The sequence below is a fragment of the Bos indicus genome, chromosome 16, assembly GCF_029378745.1.
Source record: "Bos indicus isolate NIAB-ARS_2022 breed Sahiwal x Tharparkar chromosome 16, NIAB-ARS_B.indTharparkar_mat_pri_1.0, whole genome shotgun sequence".
Lineage (NCBI taxonomy): Eukaryota > Metazoa > Chordata > Mammalia > Artiodactyla > Bovidae > Bos > Bos indicus.
In genome coordinates this window covers 55,525,924-55,549,325 of record NC_091775.1, presented here as the reverse complement: position 1 = coordinate 55,549,325, position 23,402 = coordinate 55,525,924, and the positions used below count along the sequence as shown (strand labels likewise).

Below are 23,402 nucleotides of genomic sequence, written 5' to 3'. Positions count from 1 at the left end.
GACACAACTGAGCTTCTAACATTCATTTTCAGGGGAAAGAAAGCATAGAACTTGGAAGAGTGAGAAACAAAGAAGAAAAAGAAAGGGAAGAGTCAAGCAGGAGGGAGGAGGGGCAGGGAGTGAGAAGAGAGAAAGGAAACAGGTGTAGACCGTGAGCGACCAGGTGACACCAAACAGCTTTCCCAAGGGGTCTTGGACTGGAGTGCCAAGTCCCTGAACGCACTCCTTTTCAAGTACTGAAGGGAGGGGGTACAATCAAGTCCACATTGTGCAGGACGCCTATTTACCCTTTCCCTGCCCAGCTTCTAATGGTTGGGAACTGAGGGGATGCAGCAGAAGTTTGAGAAGGGGCATCACAGAAACTATCCTTAAAAAAAAAACATTTTTTTTTTTTTTCAGTTCATAAAAGCCACTGAGAAAACCCCCCAGACCATTTACAGAAAAGAGTACGTCCCTTTCCCAGGCCACAGACCTGACCAGATCTCCAGGTGGTACAGCAAGAGGACAGTTGAGGTAAGAGGGCTCAGGGTCCCACACTCTGCCTGGCCCCCTCCCAGTGCTCAGGAGACACTAAACAACCAGATTCTTTCTAGGTTCAATTCTCTCTTGGGGACACAGGAGTGGTCTCATTAATACCCTCCCCAGCCAAGCACGGTGCAGGGAGGCTGCTGATATCATTTACCCTTATTCACTGGGTGGGCAGATGTCCACCTGATCTCATGCAGGTGGCATTTCCCTCTCTGGGTATCCCAGCACTTTTTCTGGGCCATTTTCCCCATCCTTCCATACCCTTCCAACAGGAGGTAGGCAACGGATGTGTGAAACAAACAAAGGTTGATGTTGAGTTAGGGTAAGTGTAGTCAGGAACAACACAAGGCACTCCAAAAGTGAGTAGTTTGATGTTTGCATAGACAGTGTTTGTATAATATTACCGATGGCCAAGCATCCTGTTCTTTTGTATGAAAAGTCAAGGGCCATTCAGTTTGCTGTCACTCGTTGAGTGTCTACTTGTGAGTATGGTTGAGTTCCAGGCTGCCAGAGCAGGGAGCAGAGCACTGCAGCCTCAGAACCTGTCTCCCAGGTGTGAGACCACACATTTGAGACATTTATTAAATTAGGTGAGAGAGTGTTGAAGCTCAGAAATCCTGGCCCTTACAGAAACAGGAGAGAGCCTCCTCTTATATCAAGCCTTGAGGGTGCCACCCACTAGGCTCAGCCTGGGGAGAATAAGCCGGTGAGTGTTCACCCACTGGGTGCACAAGTATGCCCTTTTCTCACTACAATCTGGGTGCTACCCCAAGCTCTTCTTCTGCCAGTCTGCTGCTTATAGAGGTGATGTCTGTCCCCTCACTTCTACCCCACATAACCCTATTGTTGTTGCTGTTGTTTAGTCACTAAGTCGTGTCCGATTCTTATGCAACTCCATGATCTGTACCCTGCCAGGCTCCTACATAACCCTCAGTTCAGTTAAGTTCAGTCATTCAGTCGTGTCCGACTCTTTGCAACCCCATGAACTGCAGCACACCAGGCCTCCCTGTCCATCATCAATTCCCAGAGTTCACCCAAACTCGTGTCCATCGAGTCGGTGATGCCTCCAGCCATCTCATCCTCTGTCATCCCCTTCTCCTCCTGTCCCCAATCCGTCCTAGCATCAGAGTCTTTTCCAGTGAGTCAACTCTCCACACGAGGTGGCCTAAGTATTGGAGTTTCAGCTTTAGCATCAGTCCTTCCAAAGAACACCCAGGACTGATCTCCTTTAGAATGGACTGGTTGGATATTTTTGCAGTCCAAGGGATTCTCAAGAGTCTTCTCCAACACCACAGTTCAAAAGCATCAATTCTTCGGCACTCAACTTTCTTCACAGTCCAACTCTCACATCCATACATGACCACTGGAAAAACCATAGCCTTGATTAGATGGACTTTGTTGGTAAAGTAATGTCGCTGCTTTTCAATATGCTCTCTAGGTTGGTCATAACTTTTCTTCCAAGGAGTAAGCGTCTTTTAATTTCATGGCTGCAGTCACCATCTGCAGTGATTTTGGAGCCCCAAAAAATAAAGTCTGACACTGTTTCCACTGTTTCCCCATCTATTTCCCATGAAGTGATGGGACCAGATGTCATGATTTTAGTTTTCTGAATGTTGAGCTTTAAACCAACTTTTTCACTCTCCTCTTTCACTTTCATCAAGAGGCTTTTTAGTTCCTCTTCACTTTCTGCCGTAAGGGTGGTGTCATCTGCATATCTTAGGTTATTCAGGTTTGTCCCGGCAATCTTGATTCCAGCTTGTGCTTCATCCAGCCCAGCGTTTCTCATGATGTACTCTGCATATAAGTTAAATAAGCAGGGTGACAATATACAGCCTTGACGTACTCCTTTTCCTATTTGGAACCAGTCTGTTGTTCCATGTTCAGTTCTAACTGTTGCCTCCTGACTTGCATACAGGTTTCTCAAGAGGCAGGTCAGGTGGTCAGGTATTCCCATCTCTTTCAGAATTTTCCACAGTTTATTGTGATCCACACAGTCAAAGGCTTTGGCATAGTCAATAAAACAGAAATAAATGTTTTTTTTGGAACTCTCTTGCTTTCTTGATGATCCAGCAGATGTTGGCAATTTGACCTCTGGTTCCTCTGCCTTTTCTAAAACCAGCTTGAACATCTGGAAGTTCACAGTTCACGTATTGCTGAAGCCTGTTTTGGAGAATTTTGAGCATTACTTTACTAGCGTGTGAGATGAGTGCAATTGTGCGGTAGTTTGAGCATTCTTTGGCATTGCCTTTCTTTGGGATTGGAATGAAAACTGATCTTTTCCAGTCCTGTGGCCACTGCTGAGTTTTCCAAATTTGCTGGCATATTGAGTGCAGCACTTTCACAGCATCATCTTTCAGGATTTGAAATAGCTTAACTGGAATTCCATCACTTCCACTAGCTTTGTTTGTAGTGATGCTTCCTAAGGCCCATTTGACTTCACATTCCAGGATGTCTGGCTCTAGGTGAGTGATCACACCATCGTGATTATCTTGTTCGTGAAGATCTTTTTTGTACAGTTTTCCTGTGTATTCTTTTCACCTCTTCTTAATATCTTCTGCTTCTGTTAGGTCCGTAGCATTGCTCTCCTTTATTGAGCCCATCTTTGCATGAAGTGTTCCCTTGGTATCTCTAATTTTCTGGACGAGATCTCTAGTTTCCCATTCCATTGTTTTCCTCTATTTCTTTGCATTGATTGCTGAGGAAGGCTTTCTTTTCTCTCCTTGCTATTCTTTGGAACTCTGCATTCAGATGCTTATATCTTTCCTTTTCTCCTTTGCTTTTAGCTTCTCTTCTTTTCACAACTATTTGTAAGGCCTCCCCAGACAGCCATTTTGCTTTTTTGCATTTCTTTTCCATGGGGATGGTCTTGATCCCTGTCTCCTGTACAATTTCATGAACCTCCATCCATAGTTCATCAGGCACTCTCTCTATCAGATCTAGTCCCTTAAATCTATTTCTCACTTCCACTGTATAATCATAAGGAATTTGATTTAGGTCATACCTGAATGGTCTAGTGGTTTCCCCTACTTCTTCAATATCAGTCTGAATTTGGCAATAAGGAGTTCATGATCTGAGCCATAGTCAGCTTCCAGTCTTGTTTTTGCTGACTGTATAGAGCTTCTCCATCTTTGGCTGCAAAGAATATAATCAATCTGATTTTGGTGTTGACCATCTGGTGATGTCCATGTGTAGAGTCTTCTCTTGTGTTGTTGGAAGAGGGTGTTTGCTATGACCAGTGCGTTCTCTTGGCAAAACTCTATTAGTCTTTGCCCTGCTTCATTCCGTATTCCAAGGCCAAATTTGCCTGTTACCCCCAGTGTTTCTTGACTTCCTACTTTTGCATTCCAGTCCCCTATAATGAAAAGGACATCTTTTTTGGGTATTTGTTAGTTCTAAAAGGTCTTGTAGGTCTTCATAGAACTGTTCAACTTCAGCTTCTTCAGTGTTACTGGTTGGGGCATAGGCTTGGATTACTGTGATATTGAATGGTTTACCTTGGAAACGAACAGAGATCATTCTGTTGTTTTTGAGATTGCATCCAAGTACTGTGCTTCTGACTCTTTTGTTGACCATGATGGCTACTCCATTTCTTCTAAGGGATTCCTGCCCACAGTAGTAGATATAATGGTCATCTGAGTTAAATTCACCCATTCCAGTCCATTTTAGTTCGCTGATTCTTAGAATGTCGACGTTCACTCTTGCCATCTTCTGTTTGACAACTTCCAACTTGCCTTGATTCATGGACCTAACATTCCAGGTTCCTATGCAATATTGCTCTTTACAGCATTGGACCTTGCCTCCATCACCAGTCACATCCACAACTGGGTATTGTTTTTGCTTTGGCTCCATCCCTTCATTCTTTCTGGAGTTATTTCTCCACTGATCTCCAGTAGCATATTGGGCACCTACTGACCTGGGGAGTTCCTCTTTCAGTATCCTATCATTTTGCCTTTTCATACTGTTCATGGGGTTCTCAAGGCAGGAATACTGAAGTGGTTTGCCATTCCCTTCTCCAGTGGACCACATTCTGTCAGACCTCTCAACCATGACCCGCCCATCTTGGGTGGCCCCACAGGGCATGGCTTAGTTTCATTGAGTTAGACAAGGCTGTGGTCCATGTGATTAGATTGACTAATTTTCTGTGATTATGGTTTGTGTGTCTGCCTTCTGATGCCTCTCACAACACCTTACTTGGGTTTCTCTTACCTTGGACGTGGGGTATCTCTTCACAGCTGCTCCAGCAAAGTGCAGCCGCTGCTCCTTACCTTGCATGAGAGGTATCTCCTCACTGCCGCCCCTCCTGACCTTGAACGTGGAGTAGCTCCTCTTGGCCCTCCTGCGGCCGCGCAGCCACTGCTCCTTGGATGTAGGGTAGCTCCTCCCGGCCGCCAACCCTGACCTCAGGCAAGGGTAGCTCCTCTTGGCCATGCTTCTGCACGGTCCGTCACAGCCGGTGCACTTCTGCTGCACGGTCAGTCGCGTAACCCTACCTCTGCTTAAATTCTGGGTGAGGGATGGATATTTACCAGGATGGGGCATTTTAGAACTGGAAGGGTCCCAAGGGATTGTCCAGCTCAACACTCTCATTTTCAGATAAAATGTGCCCAAGAGTGGTGAGTGTCTCATCTAAAATCTGTAGCTTGTCGGTAAGGCACTGAGCAGGGGCTGATCAGCAAATCAAACAGTCAAGCAAGGAGGTTCCTCAGATCTTGTTTTATCATCTGCTAGAGTTGACTGTTCATCTACCTTATACTGCAAGGAGATCAAATGAGGTAATCAAATCAGGTAATCACCCTGAGTATTCACAGTAAGGACTGATGCTGAATCTCTAATACTTTGGCCACCTGATGAGAAGAGCCAACTCACTGGAAAAGACCCTGATGCTGGGAAAAATTGAAGGAAAAAGGACAAGAGAGTGGCAGAGGATGAGATGGCTGGATAGAATCATTGACTCAATGGACATGAGTTTGAGCAAATTCCAGGATATAGTGAAGGACAGGAAATCCTGGTGTGCTGCAGTGCATGGGGTAGCAAAGAGTTGGACACAACTTGGTGACTGAACAACAGCAATGACAACTTCTGCATCTGGAAATTCATGTTAGGATAAACAGTGTCAGATTTTCAGTTCTGTGTTAGCATCCCTGGTCCACTGGCATTCCTGGACCATACTGGTGCTGCATGGGGACCATCCTGCATGGGGCTGCCAACCACTAGCATTAGTTTGCACCAAAGACACAAATACAATTTTATTTTATTTTCGTAGTTCTTTTATTTATTTACTTTTTTACAGTGTTGTGTTGGTTTATGCCATACAACATGAATCAGCCATAATCATACATATATCCCTTCCCTCTTGAGCCTCCCTCCCATCCCCTTATCTCTAGGTTATCACAGAGTGCCAGACTGGGCTCCCTGTGTTACATAGCAACTTCCCACCAGCTGCCTATTTTAAAACACATGATAGTGTATATATGTCAATGCTACTTTCTCTATTTGTCCCACCCTCTCCTTCCCTCACTGTGTCCAGAAGTCCATTCTCTACATCTGTGTCTTCATTCATTCTCTGCAAATAGGCTCATTAATACTATTTTTCTAGATTCCATATATATGTGTTAATATGTTATATTTGCTTTCTGCTTTATTTTTTACAAATTTATTCATTTGTTAATTGAAAGAGAACTGCTTTACAGAATTTTGTTGTTTTCTGTCAAACCTCAACATGAATCAGCCATCAGATCAGATCAGATCAGATCAGTCGCTCAGTCGTGTCTGACTCTTTGTGACCCCATGAATCGCAGCACACCAGGCCTCCCTGTCCATCACCAACTCCCGGAGTTCACTCAGACTCACATCCATCGAGTCAGCGATGCCATCCAGCCATCTCATCCTCTGTCGTCCCCTTCTCCTCCTGCCCCCAATCCCTCCCAGCATCAGAGTCTTTTCTAATGAGTCAACTCTTCGCATGAGGTGGCCAAAGTACTGGAGTTTCAGCTTTAGCATCAGTCCTTCCAAAGAAATCCCAGGGCTGATGTCCTTCAGAATGGACTGGTTGGATCTCCTTACAGTCCAAGGGACTCCCAAGAGTCTTCTCCAACACCATAGTTCAAAAGCATCAATTCTTCAGCACTCAGCCTTCTTCACAGTCCAACTCTCACATCCATACATGACCACAGGAAAAACCATAGCCTTGACTAGACGAACCGTTGTTGGCAACTCCCTCGGGAACCTTCCTCCCATAAATATGTGTTAATATGCTATATATGTTTTATATATATATTCCCATATGCTAGCTATATATGTGTTTTATATATATGAGTGTGTGTTATATATATTCTAGATTCTGTATATACATGTTAATATGCTATATTTGTTTTTCTCTTTCTGACTTTACTCCATAAAGCAGGCTCTAGTTTTATCCACCTCACTGGAACTAACTCAAATTCATTCTTTTTTCATGGCAGTGCAATATTCCATTGTATATGTACCGCATCTTCTTTATCCATCCATCTCTTGATGGACAACTAGGCTGCTTCCATGTCTTGGCTACTGCAAATAGTGTTGCAATGAACATTGAGGGTACATGTATCTTTTAGAATTGTAGTTTTCTCAGGGTTTATGCCCAGTAGTGGGATTGCTGGGTCATATGGTAGATTTATTCCTAGTTGCATTTTAATACAAAGAAGTCAAAATTAGAACACACAATCTGAGGCTCCCTGCTCCTAACCATCAATGTACATGAGGTATGTGGCCTAGATCTCAATGCACATTGGGTGCCCTTTTTTAAAGAACTTTGCTTCCCCATCACAAACCCTGATGAAAGGGATAATCAATCCACACATATAATCTCGTTAAAATTAAGATATCTCCTCCAACACACACACAAAATAGAACCAAGCAATGGGACATTCATTCCTAGGGACTCTGTTCAAATAGTCTGCTTGTGTGCCTGGACACAGCATCATTTTCACATGGCTGCTTCAGTTCTATCAGGTCTTCTGGGTCCTTCATCCTATGCTCCCCCACTGCCACAGCCTCCTTTTCCATCTCCCACCCAACTTAACTCTTCTCCCTTCAGCTCTTCAAAATGACCATGAATTGATGGGATTTTTATCCCCTTCAGTCAGTCAGTCCAGCCTCTCAGTCTTTCCAACTCTTTGTGACCCCATGGATGGCAGCATGCCAACCCTCCCTGTCCATCATCAACTCCCAGAGTTTACTCAAACTCATGTCCATTGAGTCGGTGATGCCATCCAACCATCTCATCCTCTGTCGTCCCCTTCTCCTCCCACCTTAAATCTTTCCCAGCATCAGAATCTTTTCCAATGAGTCAACTCTTCACATCAGGTGGCCAAAGTATTGGAGTTTCAGCTTCAGCATCAGTCCTTCCAATGAATATTCAGGACTGATTTCCTTTAGGACTGACTGGTTTGATCTCCTTGCAGTCCAAGGGACTCTCAAGAGTCTTCTCCAATACCACAGTTTAAAAGCATCAATTCTTTGGTGCTCAGCTTTCTTTATACTCCAACTCTCACATCCATACATGACCACAGGAAAAACCATAGCCTTGACTAGATGGACCATGGTTGGTAAAGTAATGTCTCTACTTTTTAATATGCTGTCTAGGTTGGTCATAACTTTCCTTCCAAGGAGTAAGCGTCTTTTAATTTCATGGCTGCAATCACCATCTGCAGTGATTTTGGAGCCCAGAAAAATAAAGTCAGCCACCTTTTCCCCATCTATTTGCCATGAAGTGATGGGACTGGTTGCCATGATCTTAGTTTTCTGAATGTTGAGCTTTAAGCCAACTTTTTAACTCTCTTCTTTCACTTTCATCAAGAGGCTCTTTAGTTCTTCATTGCTTTCTGGCATCAGGGTGGCGTCATCTGCATATCTGAGGTTATTGATATTTTTCCTGACAATCTTGATTCCAGCTTGTGCTTCTTCCAGCCCAGTGTTTCTCATGATGTACTCTGCATATAAGTTAAATAAGCAGGGTGACAATATACAGCCTTGACATACTCCTTTTGCTATTTGGAACCAGTCTGTTGTTCCATGCCCAGTTCTTTGCAGCCAAATTGGAGAATCTCTATACAGTCAGCAAAAATAAGACCAGGAGCTAACTGTGGCTCAGATCGTGAACTTCTTATTGCCAAATTCAGACTTAAATTGAAGATAGGGAAAACGACTAGACCATTCAAGTATGACCTAAATAAAATCCCTTACAATTATACAGTGGAAGTGAGAAATAGATTCAAGGGATTAGATTTGATAGCGTGCCTGATGAACTATGGACAGAGGTTCATGACATTGTACAGAAGGTAGGGATCAAGACCATCCCCAAGAAAAAGAAATACAAAAAAGCAAAATGCTCTCTGAAGAGGCCTTACAAATACCTGTGAAAAGAAGAGAAGTGAAAAGCAAAGGAGAAAAGGAAAGATATACCCATTTGAATACAGAGTTCCAAAGAATAGCAAGGAGAGATAAGAAAGCCTTCTTCACGGATCAGTGCAAAGAAACAGAGGAAAACAATAGAGTGGGAAAGACTAGAGATCTCTTCAAGAAAGTTAGAGATACCAAGGGAATATTTCATGCAAAGATGGGCTCAATTAAGGATAGAAACAATATGGACTTAACAGAAGTAGAAGATATTAAGAAGAGGTGGCAAGAATACATAGAAGAACTGTACAAAAAAGATCTTCACGATCAAGATAATCACGATAGTGTGATCACTGGCCTAGAGCCAGACATCCTGGAATGTGAAGTCAAGTGGGCCTTAGGAAGCATCACTACGAACAAAGCAAGTGGAGGTGATGGAATTCCAGTTGAGCAATTTCAAATCCTAAAAGATGATGCTGTGAAAATGCTCCACTCAACTTGCCGCCAAATTTGGAAAACTCAGCAGTGGCCACAGGACTGGAAAAGATCAGTTTTCATTCCAATCCCAAAGAAAGGCAATGCCAAAGAATGCTCAAACTACTGCACAGTTGCAGTCATCTCACACGCTAGTAAAGTAATGCTCAAAATTCTCCAAGCCATGCTTCAACAGCATGTGAATCGTGAACTTCCAGATGTTCAAGCTGGTTTTAGAAAAGGCAGAGGAACCAGATATCAAATTGCCAACATCCGCTGGATCATCAAAAAAGCAAGAGAGTTCCAGAAAAACATCTATTTCTGCTTTATTGAGTATGCCAAAGCCTTTGACTGCGTGGATCACAATAAACTGTGGAAAATTCTGAAAGAGATGGGAATACCAGACCACCTGATCTGCCTCTTGAGAAATCTGTATGCAGGTCAGGAAGCAACAGTTAGAATTGGATATGAAACTACAGACTGGTTCCCAATCGAGAAAGGAGTATGTCAAGGATGTATATTGTCACCCTGTTTATTTTATACCCTTGGCAGATGTATTAATCATGTTTTAAAATTTTCTGTATTTAATGATACTTTGATATTTTAGGGACCTTGCTAATCCAGGCGAGGCTCTCCCTCCCAGGGCTAATTCCTAGGGATAATACAGAACTTGCCTGCCATCTGCTTTTCAGATGCAAACTAACCAATTCACAGCCCATCCCTCCAACCACCTCCTTTATCTAAGGCTCACATGCTAGGCCAATATCTCCCACTCCAGAGTCAAGCACTGACAACCAGAGATACCCTGGAATTATTGGAACTTTGCAATCCTACACCTCTCAAACTTGCCCACCCTGCCTTGCCCATACTCTGTTGGAAGTGCCGACTTAAAAATATAGTCACAACCTGAATGTAAAGAGTTATTTTATTTGGTGGAAATGTTTAGGACTCTGAGCCCGGGAGACAGCATCTCAGTAGCTCTAGGAAAAATGCTCCAAGCAAGCAGGAAGCAAGTAAGGCTATATTCAAATTTGCAACAAAGGGAGCAGGCAGTCTGAACAACAGAAATCAAGTATCAAGTTAAGGAATTTAGCATTCTGTGTATGGGAAGGTGTAAACCCCTTGGCTCACTGAATCCATTCCTTTCATATGCACCTCAGCTATCTGGGGCCAATCCTGTTTTCTTGTTTCCCTTGTTTCTTGCATTCCCCTGAACTCCTCAGGAATCACCGTTGTGGGGAGGGGAGGTAGTGGTAGTGGCAATATCTACTGGATCAGTTTTGAGAGCATTTTGAGAGCCCTCATTTACATTTGGAAGGCAGGAATTATTGATGGCTGTGATATCTCCTGTTAATCAATATGGCAGGAGATATTTTCATTTCACAGAAACCAGAACAAAGACTCTGGACCATGCTCTCTTCACTCCTTCCGTCTCCTGACTCATCCTGGTGCTTCCCATGTGGCCCTGTGAGATGTGACATGCCCCTTCTCTTAGGAATTGTAAGTGATAATCTCTTCTTTCAAAGGCAGTTGTCTCAGACTTCCGTGGTGGTACAATGGATAAGAATCCGCCTGCCAATGCAGGGAACACAGATTAGATCCTTGGAATTAGAGAAGTTCCACATGCCATGGGGCTCTTAAGCCTGTGTGTTGCAACTCCTGAGCCCTCATGCTGTCACTATTGAAGCCAATGTGCTCTAGAGCCCATGTTCTGCAACAAGGGAAGCCACTGCAAAGAGAAGCCTGTGCACTGCAACGAAGAGTAGTCCTTTCTCGCTGCAGGCAGAGAAAGCCTATGCACAGCAATGACCTACAGCAATAAGAAACAAGCAAACAAACAAACAAAAAAAAAACAAAGGCAGTCCTCTCTATGTCAGCTTACAGTCGTTATTGTTGCTCAGTTGCTAAAATGTGTCCAGCTCTTTGTGACCCCATAGACTACAGCATGCCAGGCTTCCTTGTCCTTCACTATCTCCAGGAGTTTGCTTAGATTCACGTCCATTGAGTCAGTGATGCTATCTAACCATCTCAGCCTCTGCCACCCTCTTCTCCTTTTGCCTTCAGTCTTTCCCAGAATCAGGGTCTTTTCCAATGAGTGGGCTCTTCACATCAGGTGGCCAAAGAATTGGAGCTTCAGCTTCAGCATCAGTCCTTCCAATGTGTGTTCTGGGTTGATTTCCTTAAGGATTGACTGGTTTGATATCCTTGCTCTCAAGAGTCTTCTCCAGCACAATTCGAAAGCATCAATTCTTCAGCACTCAGCCTTCTGTATGGTTCAAGTTTCACATCCATACATGACTACTGGAAAAACCACAGCTTTGACTATATGGACCTTTGTCAGCAAAGTGATGTCTCTGCTTTCTAATACTCTGTCTAGGTTTGTCATAGCTTTCCTTCCAGTGAGCAAGTATCTTTAAATTTCATGGTTGCTGTCATTATCCACAGTGATTTTGGAGCCCAAGAAAATAAAATCTGTCACTGCTTCCACTTTTCTTTCATCTATTTGCCTTGAAGTGATGGGACTGGATGCCATAATCTTCATTTTCTGAACGTTGATTTTTAAGCCAACTTTTTCTGACTGAAACAAAAATCTTGTCTACATGATCAAGAAGGCAGGACTGTGCCCCAAACCAAGAGAAACAGTAAGAAAATCCCTCCTAGCTTCTCTTCTTCCCGCGCTGTGTTGCCTCTTCAGAACTTCCCTTGGTTGATGGGAACCCCTGGGTGATGGGAACTTGCTTTCCCTGACCTCAGAAATATACTCCAGACATCCAGATCTGATGATGTGGATCTTAGGAACTCCGGCTTAATGTCTGTGCCCATCCCCCTTGACTTCCTCTGGCATTGTGATCTGACTGGTTTATGGAGCCACCATTTGAAATACTGGGTGCAGCCAGTGTATTTAGGCCATAGCAGACGTGGACCTCCCCGTCTGTTCCAGACAAGAGGAGGAGCCTGGGAATCCACGTTATCCTCCCCTGTAAATCAGACCAGGCCTCTAGGATTCCCTTTTAGGATTAAGAGGATTTTCTTAGGAAAAGCAGTGATTTAGGCAAATGTCCCAGTGTCAGGAGAACACGGCTTTCTTCTCCCTGTAATTTCTCTCCACCAAAGAAATCACTCGCTGAGTTTCCAGCTGAGGGAGACTTAAATCCTTTGCAGGAGAAGGCAATTTATGGAGCATTCTCTGACTCTTCCCATAGTAACTGATGGAAATAGAAGGTACAGATGTCAGGCTCACCGTATAGCATCCTTCACTTGCCTTGGAAATAGACACTTGGATGGATGAGACTCAAGACAAGTCAAAGGGGGTAATTTCAGATCACAGGGGCATGCAATGAGATAGCACAGGCTCTTCCTGTTCAGCTGGGTGTCTTGATTTTTATTTCAATGTGTCCCCTTAGTCATTTTCAGGGTGAGTTGACTTCGCTGGGGGCCCCTCATACAGAGACCTGACTGCTGCCAAACTGGGGTGTGTCTTTGAAGGTGAGCTGTGTCGTGGTGGGGCAGACAAGTGTGTCTCCCACTGGTGCTCCCCAGGGCTCAGGCGGACACATCTCCATAGTGGGGACCCTCTCCATCAACACCACAGACTGCATACTGGGCAGCTTCTGCCTCCAGCCACAGCCAGGTGGATGCCTTGCTCCGACTGGTAACACATGCACTGTGTCTGTCTTTCCAGGGGCTCCCATACAAACACCTGATCACCCACCACCAGGAGCCCTCACAGCGCTATCTGATCAGCACCTACGACGACCATTACAACCGGCATAACTATCACCCAGGCTTGCCGGAGCTCCGCACGTGGAACAGACATAAGCTGCTGTGGCTCCCAGAGAAAGCCGACTTCCCTCTACTCGGTATTTTTATCTTTCCGGATCATCCCCTTTACTGGGCTCTAAGGGGTTCATAAGCACATAGGGCTGAGGTGTGCCCATCTTAGTGGGAGGACCCAAGCAGGTGACCCTGACTCCAGCAGAGCATTAGAATGAGAAGGGAAGGGAAGAGTCCTATTTACCCCCCAGGTCACCCACCCTCTCCCTGTGATGCTAGATGATGTTGCTGTGTGATGAAGCCCTCACCTGCAGCAGCATGTTTACCTGGAGCACAGGTGATAGAGAGCAGCATCGCTGCACACTCAGATCCATCATCTACTTCATCAACACCGACTGAGTATTCCCCAGGTGCCTGTCCTATTGAAGCACCTGGGGACACAGCAGTGACAAGTAGGGAGGAATTCCTGCCCTCAGGGAATTTATACCCCAGTGAAGAGACATAGAAGATTTTATCGAGGGGGACACATGTACACATGGCTGATTCTTGTGAATGTATGGCAAAAACCACTACAACATTGTAATTAGCCTCCAATTAAAAAAAATTAATTAATTTAGAAAAAAGAGAAGATATTATCGATGAATAAGACAACCTAAGATCTAGTAAACACTATCATATTGGACTAGGATATAAGAAACCAGCGGGTAATGGGGAGAAAGTGAGGCAGGTATGTTGATTCTCATTTGGGTGGGATGACACGGGATGGTCTTTGTGGAGGAGATCTGAGTTGAGAAGGAGGGAGCTATGCAGGAACTGGGAGGAAGAGTGTTCCTGGGGCGGGAGGGCATAGCAAGTGAAAAAGCTTCACATCAGGGGTAGAGGAGGTCCAGGTAGGGGCTCACCAGAGTGTGGATTGTGTCCTTCCTGCAGAAACAAGACTTTGCTCAGATTTGCTGGGAGAGTGACTTGATCTGACATCCATTGCAAGCTCCCACCACACTTCACTCTTATCTTTCTGCAGTTCTACCCTTGGATATGAAGGGATATAGGGTAGAGGGCGAGCTGCTTGTTACAGTGCATTTCTCTGTAAGAGTTTCTCCTGCAGATCCCTCTCCCAAGCGCATGCTCTTCCCAACTGGGCCAGGTCAGTGAGTACCCAGGAGGTGATGGGGTCATGCTCAATCAAGTCATTGAGCTGAATTGTCCAAGGTCTCCAGCAATGTCTGGTCCCTCCTGAGTAACAGGAGGCAGGCCACACACTGAGAATTTCAGGGGTTGGCAGGACCAGCACTTTCTTGTAAACTTCTGACCTGAGTTCGATCCTTGGGTTGGGACGATCCCTGGGAGAAGGAAATGGCAACCCCCTATAGTATTCTTGCCTGGGAAATTCCATGAACAGAGGAGCCTGGTGGGCTACAGTCCATGGGGTTGCAAAGAGTTGGACACAACTGAGAACGCACCTACTACTACTCTCTCCTCTCGGGCACACTGACAATCCAGGTGCCTGGTCCAGTGGCCTGGGGAACCTCCAGAGTCCAACCATTCAATCTCCTGTCCCGAGGATGCTGGCCTCCTCCTCTAAGCCTCATTCACCTGGATTCTGGTTTGTCTTGCAGGTCCCCCTACAAACTACGGACTCTACGAACAGCTGAAGCAGAAATGGCTCCCACCACCAGAGGCCACCCTCAGAGAGAGCATTTACACTTCCTCCTACCCCAGACCACCAGCAGGTGCCATGTCCCGGAGGGAGCATGCGATTCCGGTGCCTCCCCCTCGCCTGCAGCGTGTCCCACACTTCTGAGATCTGTCACCCCATCACAGCACAGGTGGGGCCACCTGGAGACCCACCTGGAGACCACCTGCCAGACAGCAGGCAGCTGCAGATACACCCAGAGTTTTAAATCAAGCTCACCTGAGGGGCCTTTGAAATCATGGTCTGTGTTTTATGGTTCCAGTCCTTCCTCTAAACCTACAGGTTCCTTTCTTTTTCATCCCACAAATAAATCCTTTGCCACAAGGTATCACATGTGTGCAGAAGAGACACTTGTATGTCAGGAGAAATGGAAGGACCCTTAAGTTCCCTCATTTCACACAAGGGAAAACTGAGGCCCAGAGAAGTAACATGATACCGAATTCTCACAACTTGCTACTTACTCTCCAGGAGTAAATTTTGTTGAATGAATGACTGATGGGAGAATAGGGAATAGAGGAAGATTGTGGTGAAGACGCAAGGGACAGCTGAGCTGGAGCCAGGTGGCCTCCTAACGCCTCCTGCACCTTCCATTCATCCCACAAACCTCCCCCGGACCATGGTCAAGCCAGCCTCTGGCCTCAGAGCCATCAATCCAGCAGGAAAGGGATGTTACACAAATACTGATGTGAAAGGGTGATGTCAGGGGGGTAGGCTCACAGAGGTGGGGAATCAGTGGGCCAGTGGGGTCCTAAGAGAGCTCCCTGAGGTGTGTTGAAGTAAAGGGGTGCATGACAGCAGTCCTGGGGGCCATGAGGACATGACCTGGTCAGGGAGGGCTTCCCTGCAGAGGAGACATTTAGGCTAAGACTAGAATGCTGAGAGGGACCAACCAGGTGCAGGGACAGGTAGAAAGGGCAGCAATGGTGGCTCAGGCTGCAGGATGGCTTGTGTGAGGCTCCAAGTTGGGAAGGAGCCTTGCAGGTTAGGTAAAGGCCCAGAAAGTTCTTATTGCTGCTGAAACAAATACCGTTAACTCAGTGTCTTAGAGCAACACAGATTTAGTCCCTTCAGTTTAGTTCAGTTCAGGTGCTCAGTCATGTCCAACTCTTTGCAACCGCATGGACTGCAGCATACCAGGCTTCCCTGTCCATCACCAACTCCCAGAGCTTTCTCAAACTCATGTCCATTGAGTTGGTGATGTCATCCAACCATCTCATCCTCTATTGTCCCCTTCTCCTCCTGCCTTCAATCTTTCCCAGCATCAAAGAGTCAGTTCTTTGCATCAGGTGGCCAAAGTAATGGAGTTTCAGCTTCAGCATCAGTCCTTCCAGTGAATAATCAGGACTGATTTCCTTTAGGATTGACTGGTTTGATCTCCTTACTATCCAAGGGACTCTCAAGAGTCCACTCCAACACCACACTTCAAAAGCATCCATTCTTCGGTGCTCAGCTTTCTTTATGGCCCAATTCTCACATCCATACATGACTACTGGAAAAAAACAGAGCTTTAACTACAGCTCTAAAAATGAAAAGTCCACAGGAGACTCCGGGGGCTTTAGGGGTGAGTTATTTCCTTGCCTTTTCCAGCTTCCAGGGGGCACCTGCATTCTTTGACTCCTGGCCTCTTCCTCCACATCCAGAGACTGCGGCGTAGCATCTTCATTCCTGTCTGTCTCCCTCACTAAGGACCCTGTGAACACATCAGGCCCATTGGATAATCAGCTTCATCCCCACATCTCAAAATCCTTCATCACAACTGCCAAGTTCCTCTTGAATATAAACAGTTTTATTCACATAGTCCAGGGATGAGGATGTGGTCATTCTAGGGGTGGGCATTTTTTCATCTGCAGCCTGGACACCAGGCAGGAGTTCTCTGGGCTCAGTACATGTTTCATTCCTTAGACCACAATTCATGTAGCTAGTCCTTTCCAGGCATTTGAGAAAGTGGAGGGAAAATGGTTGGGGATGGAGGTGGGACTGAGTGTATTCCAGAGTCTATGGCTGCCCACATGTGATCAGCGTTCCATGACCTTACACACACACACACACACACACACGCACACTCTGAAAAATGGCTGTTAACACTGCAGTGACCAGAAGTACTTGAGCTGGATTACTGAGCATTCAAGAGTCAGACTAAAACAGTGCTATCAGATTAACAGTTAGGCTCACCCACCTATAGCAGTGGTCTGTTTGGTGAAGGATTTCCTGACCTTCTCTGATGGAGTGTAAAGAAGGGCGGAATTGAGCCAGAGAAGATCTTTTTCCTACATCCTTGCTTTACCTGGACTCTCAAAAAAAGAAGCCTCAACATCTCTGGCAGATGTGGTGGAGGTTGGAGGAGCTACTTCCTAAAATGCCATTGTTGGTCCCGCCCTCTGAGTTTCTGGATCAACAGGTCTGCAGAGGGGAAAGAAATCACTTTTAGAACAAGTTCTCAAGCGATACTGATGCTGCTGGTTGGGGGACCAGACATTGGGAACTACTGTAGAAGATGGAACTACTCCATTTTTATTTTATCTGGGCAGTTTCTGGAATAACAGTTTCTTCAGAGAAAACAGCAAGGAAAACATCTGAACCTCATGCTCTTCCATGTTTCCTCGAATAAGACAGGAGCCTATGACTCCAGTATTTTATTAGAAAGCTCAGAAGGGGCACCACACTGTTGGGCACTGGGACAGAGCACTGACAAGCAGAACTTCCATTTCCACCACTTGCAGGCTGTGTGCCTTGGAGGAAGTCACTACCCTTCTCTGAATCTATCTCTCCTGTACTGAATGGGTACCATATGATCTCTAACTCAGATAAAACCACTGGGCCCAGAGCTTGATGCAGAATAAACCCTCCATAAACATCAGGGCTATTGTTTGACACTGGAAGACCACAGGCCTTTGCAACAACCAAGGCCACTGCGACAACCAGAATCTGAGGCAGAGACCCACGTGCTAGCCAATTCCTCTGCCAAGATGCGATGCTTTGACTGTGGAAGCCAGCATCTTAAAAGAAAACCCTGGGTGCACCCCACGACCCACTTTCTACAGTTTAGCCTACTGGCTGGGACAAGCCTGCCCTCTGGCGGCGAACTTGACAATTACTTACAGTTGGTTATGGCTTCAGGGTGGAGAAGGCAATGGCACCCTACTCCAGTACCCTTGCCTGGAAAATCCCACAGACGGAGGATCCTGGTAGGCTGCCATCCAAGAGGTCACTGAGAGTCGAACACAACTGAGCGACTTCACTTTGACTTTTCACTTTCATGCATTGGAGAAGGAAATGGCAACCTACTCCAGTATTCTTGCCTAGAGAATCCAGGGACGGGGGAGCCTGGGGGGCTGCTGTCTATGGGGTCGCACAGAGTCGGACACGACTGAAGTGACTTAGCAGTAGCAGTAACAGTATGGCTTCAGGGTCAGGGTTTCTCTGTGCTGTGCTGTCACTTCAGTCATGTCTGACTCTTTTCGACCCTATGGATGTAGCCCACCAGGCTCCTCTGTCCATGGGGTTCTCCAGTCAAGGATCCTGGAGTAGGTTACCATGCCCTCCACCAAGAGATCTTTGTGACCCAGGAATCGAACCCTCGTCTCTTATGTCTCCTGTATTGGCAGGCAAGATTTTTATAGTGAAAAAGTTGGCTTAAAACTCAATATTCAGAAAACTAAGATCATGGCATCAGGTCCCATCACTTCATGGCAAAAGGATGGGGAAACAGTGAGAGACTTAATTTTGGGGGGCTCCAAAATCACTGCAGATGGTGACTGCAGTCATGAAATTAAAAGACAGTTGCTCCTTGGAAGAAAAGTTATAGCCCACCTAGACAGCATATTAAAAAGCAGAGACATTACTTTTTTTTTTTTTTTATGTAGAAAAGCAATTTATTCCATTATAAGCACTTAACACAGTTAGTCAAGGAGAGTAACAGGCCTGCTGGTGAAACAGGTCACCCAAAATAGAGATGGTATCAAACTAGTGGTCAAGGACTAACTCCTTAAAAAAAAAAAAAGCAACTCTTATCCAGGATTAATTTAATTTTAAAAACAAATACAAGCTATTGGTTCACTCTTCTCAACTTAACTGGACAGTCTACCTGTGGTATAACTGTCAGGTAAAAACATACATCTTTACAACTTGGTGGTCCCAAGTTTTTTTTAAAAAACCATTTCACAGAAAGGAAAGAAATAATATGAAAACAGCTCAAGAAATACACTAACAAGCAAAAATATATGGGGAAGGAGGAACACATTGTTTTGACTTAACTGAAGAAACTGAGAGGAGACTGGTCTATGTAAGGAAATGTGCATCCTGGAAAGTTCAGCGTGTAGGAATTTGTATGACTTGAATCTCCCCTATTTCCTGAATAAAAACAACATCTTGTAGTATTTATACTTCATGGCTCAGACACCTACCTCACTTATCTCTATTTCTTACTCACTCTAGCCTTTACTTAAATGAGTCTGAAAAACTTGGGGATATAACATAAGAAGAAAAATAACCACACACAATATTCCCCTTTTTGTGGCTACTTTTAGACCTCTGTTACTAGAAAATTCCTAAAGAAAATTTAAATATAAGTCTGTGGCTTTGCTGAATCAAGAAGCCCCCAGTTAATATTTAGAAAACACCTTCTGTTCGGACTAATAACATTGTTGATAGAACTTATTATAGAGGGATAACCAAACAAAGTCTGTGTCTCAAAACCAGTGTTAAATCAATCTCAGAGTTGAGAGAAAGAAAACGGGAGTTTAAAAATCACAAGTGCAGACATGATCTAAGATCCTTGTCCTTCTGGATCCACGCTTCCTTCAGGGTCTTCATCATTATAAATGTTCTCAGCCATTTGCCACACTTGCATGATATTGTCTTCTGATACAGAACAAATCACCCAAGGTTCGTTGGGATTCCAGGAGAAATCAGATATCTTGGCAGTGTGACCACCATGAATAAACAACAACTCTGGTGGCCCATCTTCTGCATCTTCTGGGGATTGTTCCTCTCCAATTTTACTTAAATCCCAGACATTCAGTCTACGATCAGTACCACTGGAAGCCAAAATAGTCTCATTGTGAAGCGACCACTGAACCTGGAATATTTCATCCTTATGTGATTCAAAGGAATGCAACTTAAGTTTCAGATTTCTCAGATCCCACAGGGCAACAGTCTTGTCAGCTGATCCTGTGGCAAGAATGAACTCACTATAAGGATTGAAAGAAAGGCAGTTCACTTCAGCAGTGTGAGCATCAACTGAGTGGCTTGGTTTGGAAGTATTGTTTGAACGAGTATCCCAGATCATGAGTTTCTGATCATCAGCAACCGACCCAAAGAGGGACTCATGGAGCAGATGCCAGGAGACATCCTCCACTACTGCCGTGTGCCCTGTGAAGATGGTCTTCGCATCCACAACTTTCCCTTCCTTTGGAACAGCACTTATGTCCCACAGGCAGATGGTGTGGTCATCTGAAGCACTCAGTAAGTTCCCACTGAGATTTGGGTTCCAAGAAAGCCCATAGCCTTCCTTCTGATGTCCACGGAGACGCAAGTCTGGGTTGCACTCTCCAGAAGGGTCTGGTTTAGAAGGATGTTTTGTATAGTCAAAAACAAGAACATCACTGGATGGAGTCTTTGTTGCAATGATGCAAGGGTTCTGGGGCATATAGCGTGCCCTGTTTACCTCTCCTTCATGGTTGATATTGATTTCTATTTCAATTTTTCCACTAACCGAGCCAAAACCTCCAAATTCTCCTTTTTCACTGTCGTAGTGTGAAGCATCAAACTGAGCGTCATCATTAGGGAGCTACACGCTGGCTATCACAAGGTGGTTTTGCTCATCTGATGTGTGTGTCCCCAGGACAAGTCGATGAGTACTGAAATCTTTCCCTTCTGGTCTGGTTACATCTGGAAGCCACTGTGCAGTTAGGCTAGGTCACTCCAGAGCATGGGTCATCACCAAATCGTAAAGAAAAGGGGTGTTCTTTTTCCATATTTTGTATTCTTCATTGATCACACGTTCCTCTACTGCGTCATCAAAGGCTGCTTCCTTGTCGGCCATGGCAGGTAGGCAAGCCGGCGGGGATCCTGGGGTTGAGCGTTCAGCAGAGACATTACTTTGCCAACAAAGGTCCGTCTAGTCAAAGCTATGGTTTTTCCAGTAGTCAAGTAAGGGTGTGAGAGTTAGACTATAAAGAAAGCTGAGCACCGAAGGATTGATACTTTTGAACTGTAGTGTTGGAGAAGATTCTTGAGAGTCACTTGGACAGCAAGGAGATCCGACCAGTTCATCCTGAAGGAAATCAGTCCTGAATATTCATTTGAAGGACTGATGCTGAAGCTGAAACTACATTACTTTGGCTACCTGATGTAAAGAACTGACTCACTGGGAAAGATCCTGATGCTGGGAAAGATTGAAGGTGGGAGGAGCAGGGGATGACAGAGGATGAGATGGTTGGATGGCATCACCGACTCAATGGACATGAGTTTGAGAAAGTTCTGGGAGTTGGTGATGGACAGGGAAGCCTGGTATGCTGCAGTCCATGGGATTGCAAAGAGTCTGAAATGACTGAGCAACGGAACTGAACTGAAGCTATGGGAAGTTCTTAGGGTATGCAATTTTTCAGAACAATGAAGGCCAGCTGAACAGGTGAAGGCAGCTTACAAGAAGATGGTTTTAAACAAGTTGTTCCCTTATCTGCTGTTCTGTGACACACACTCGAGAATTTCTGTTACTTATAAGCTTCTGTTAAACCTATGTGGTGGGTTTCATTTCAATAAATATTGGATCCATGTAACTTTCACTTCCAAAACTCATTTAGGCCTAGTGGAATCCCAGGAATATAATAAATCTTTGTAAGAAATGACCCGAAATAATGAATGAAAGAATAATTGTTGTATTCATAGAGAGTGTTATACAAGAATAGATTATATTATAAAGACAATCACTTGAACTGAATTTTCCTTTAGCCTACTCCAGAGAGTACCACCTACTTACTGTGTTTTGGGTGATTTGGCCAAAGGAAAAAATCATGTGGCCACGAAGACCTTACACCTTCCCATACGTTCCTTCAATCCCAATCACACATGTTTTAGTCGAATCAGGCTATTATAACAGAATACCAAGGACCAAATGACTTAGACAGAAAAGATTATATATTATGATTCTGAAGGCTGGAAGCCTGAGATCAGGGAGGCACCGTGGTCTGGTTGTGGAGGGAGCCAGTTTCCTACTTTCTTCACATTTTGGGGGGTGGAGGAACGCAGGACTCTTCATTCCCTTCTAAGGGCACTAAAGCTAAAATGGGACTCTACTTCTATTACCTCATCCAAGTCTAGTTACCTCCTATGGTAACTCAAATCTCATTCTACTACAGATTAAAGCTTTCACATATGTATTTGTGGGGTGTGTGTTGGGGTGTGTGTATGGCAGGTGAAGTAATGGATTGGGAACAAGCATTCAGTTCATAACAATCCATCACAATAAAGAGAAGACAAGGCCCTGGTGGACCAACCAACTAATGGCCACCCTCCTCTTTGTTTCCTCCACACCCACACTCAAGCCTCTTGCAAACAGCTAAGAATGTGGTGCTTCCTGTGTCAGTCCACCTCTGTGGACTGGCATGTATTGTTGTTGTTCAGTCACTCTGTCAAGTCAGACTCTCTGCAACCCCAAGAACTGCAGCATGCCAGACTTCCCTGTCCCTCACCATCTCCTGGAGCTTGCTCAAACTCATGTCCATTGAGTTGGTGATGCCATCCAACCATCTCATGCTCTGTTGTCCCCTTCTCCTCCTACCTTCAATCTTTCCCAGCATTAGGGTCTTTTCTAATGAATCAGTTCTTCACATCAGGTGGCCAAAGTATGGGAGCTTCAGCTTCAGCATCAGTCCCTCCAATGAATATTCAGGTCTGATTTCCTTTAGGATTGACTAGTTGGATCTCCTTCCAGTCCAAGGGACTCTCAAGAGTCTTCTCCAACATCACAGTTCAAAAGCATGTAAAATGAGTACAATTATATAGTAGTTTGAACATTCTTTGGGATTGCCCTTCTTTGGGATTGGAATGAAAAGTGATATTTTCCAGTGGCCACTCTGAGGTTTCCAAATGTATGAACGTATTACAGGTAATTATAAAAGGGTTGATGATATGGGGTTTAAAGTGTCTTTTGAGTAGAATCCAATTTAACCCTCTTTACACAAATGCATTGCTTCCAGGTGGCACAGTGGTAAAGCATCTGCCTGCGAATGCAAAAGAGTCAAGAGACAAGGGTTCAATCCCTGGGTTGGGAAGATCCCCTGCAGGAGAAAATGGCAACCCATTCCAACCCCATGAACAGAGAAGCCTGGTGGGCTGCTGTACATGGGGCTGCAAAGAGTCGGACATGACCGAGCACACATACATGCAAAGCTTATTTATATCCATGGGAGAATATGGTGAAAGGAGTCTTCCACAAAGTTACCAAGAAGGAGAACACCCTCCAGAGAGTCTTCATCTTGGTGGCCAGAGGTATACAAGAATAGTATGATCATCAAATAAATGGGATGGAAGAGAGGCATGGACAATTCTTGAAGAT

The 23,402-nt window shown here is 44.9% G+C and overlaps 1 protein-coding gene and 1 pseudogene across 2 annotated transcripts in view; one reads left to right on the top strand and one right to left on the bottom strand.

Moving 5' to 3' along the window:
• CFAP107 (cilia and flagella associated protein 107) overlaps positions 1-19,227 on the top strand; it is a 36,061-nt gene extending 16,834 nt beyond the window's left edge. Inside the window, exons 2-4 of one of the 2 annotated variants that reach the window (XM_070768476.1) lie at positions 400-513; positions 13,061-13,238; positions 14,769-19,227. In XM_070768476.1, coding sequence (XP_070624577.1) covers positions 400-513; positions 13,061-13,238; positions 14,769-14,953 — 477 coding nt within the window. In that variant the 3' untranslated portion in view covers positions 14,954-19,227. The remainder of the gene's footprint in view (positions 1-399; positions 514-13,060; positions 13,239-14,768) is intronic. The other variant, XM_070768477.1, reaches the window with a different exon arrangement.
• LOC139176418 (histone-binding protein RBBP4 pseudogene) lies at positions 18,851-20,923 on the bottom strand (annotated as a pseudogene).
• Between the last annotated feature and the right edge of the window lie 2,479 nt (positions 20,924-23,402).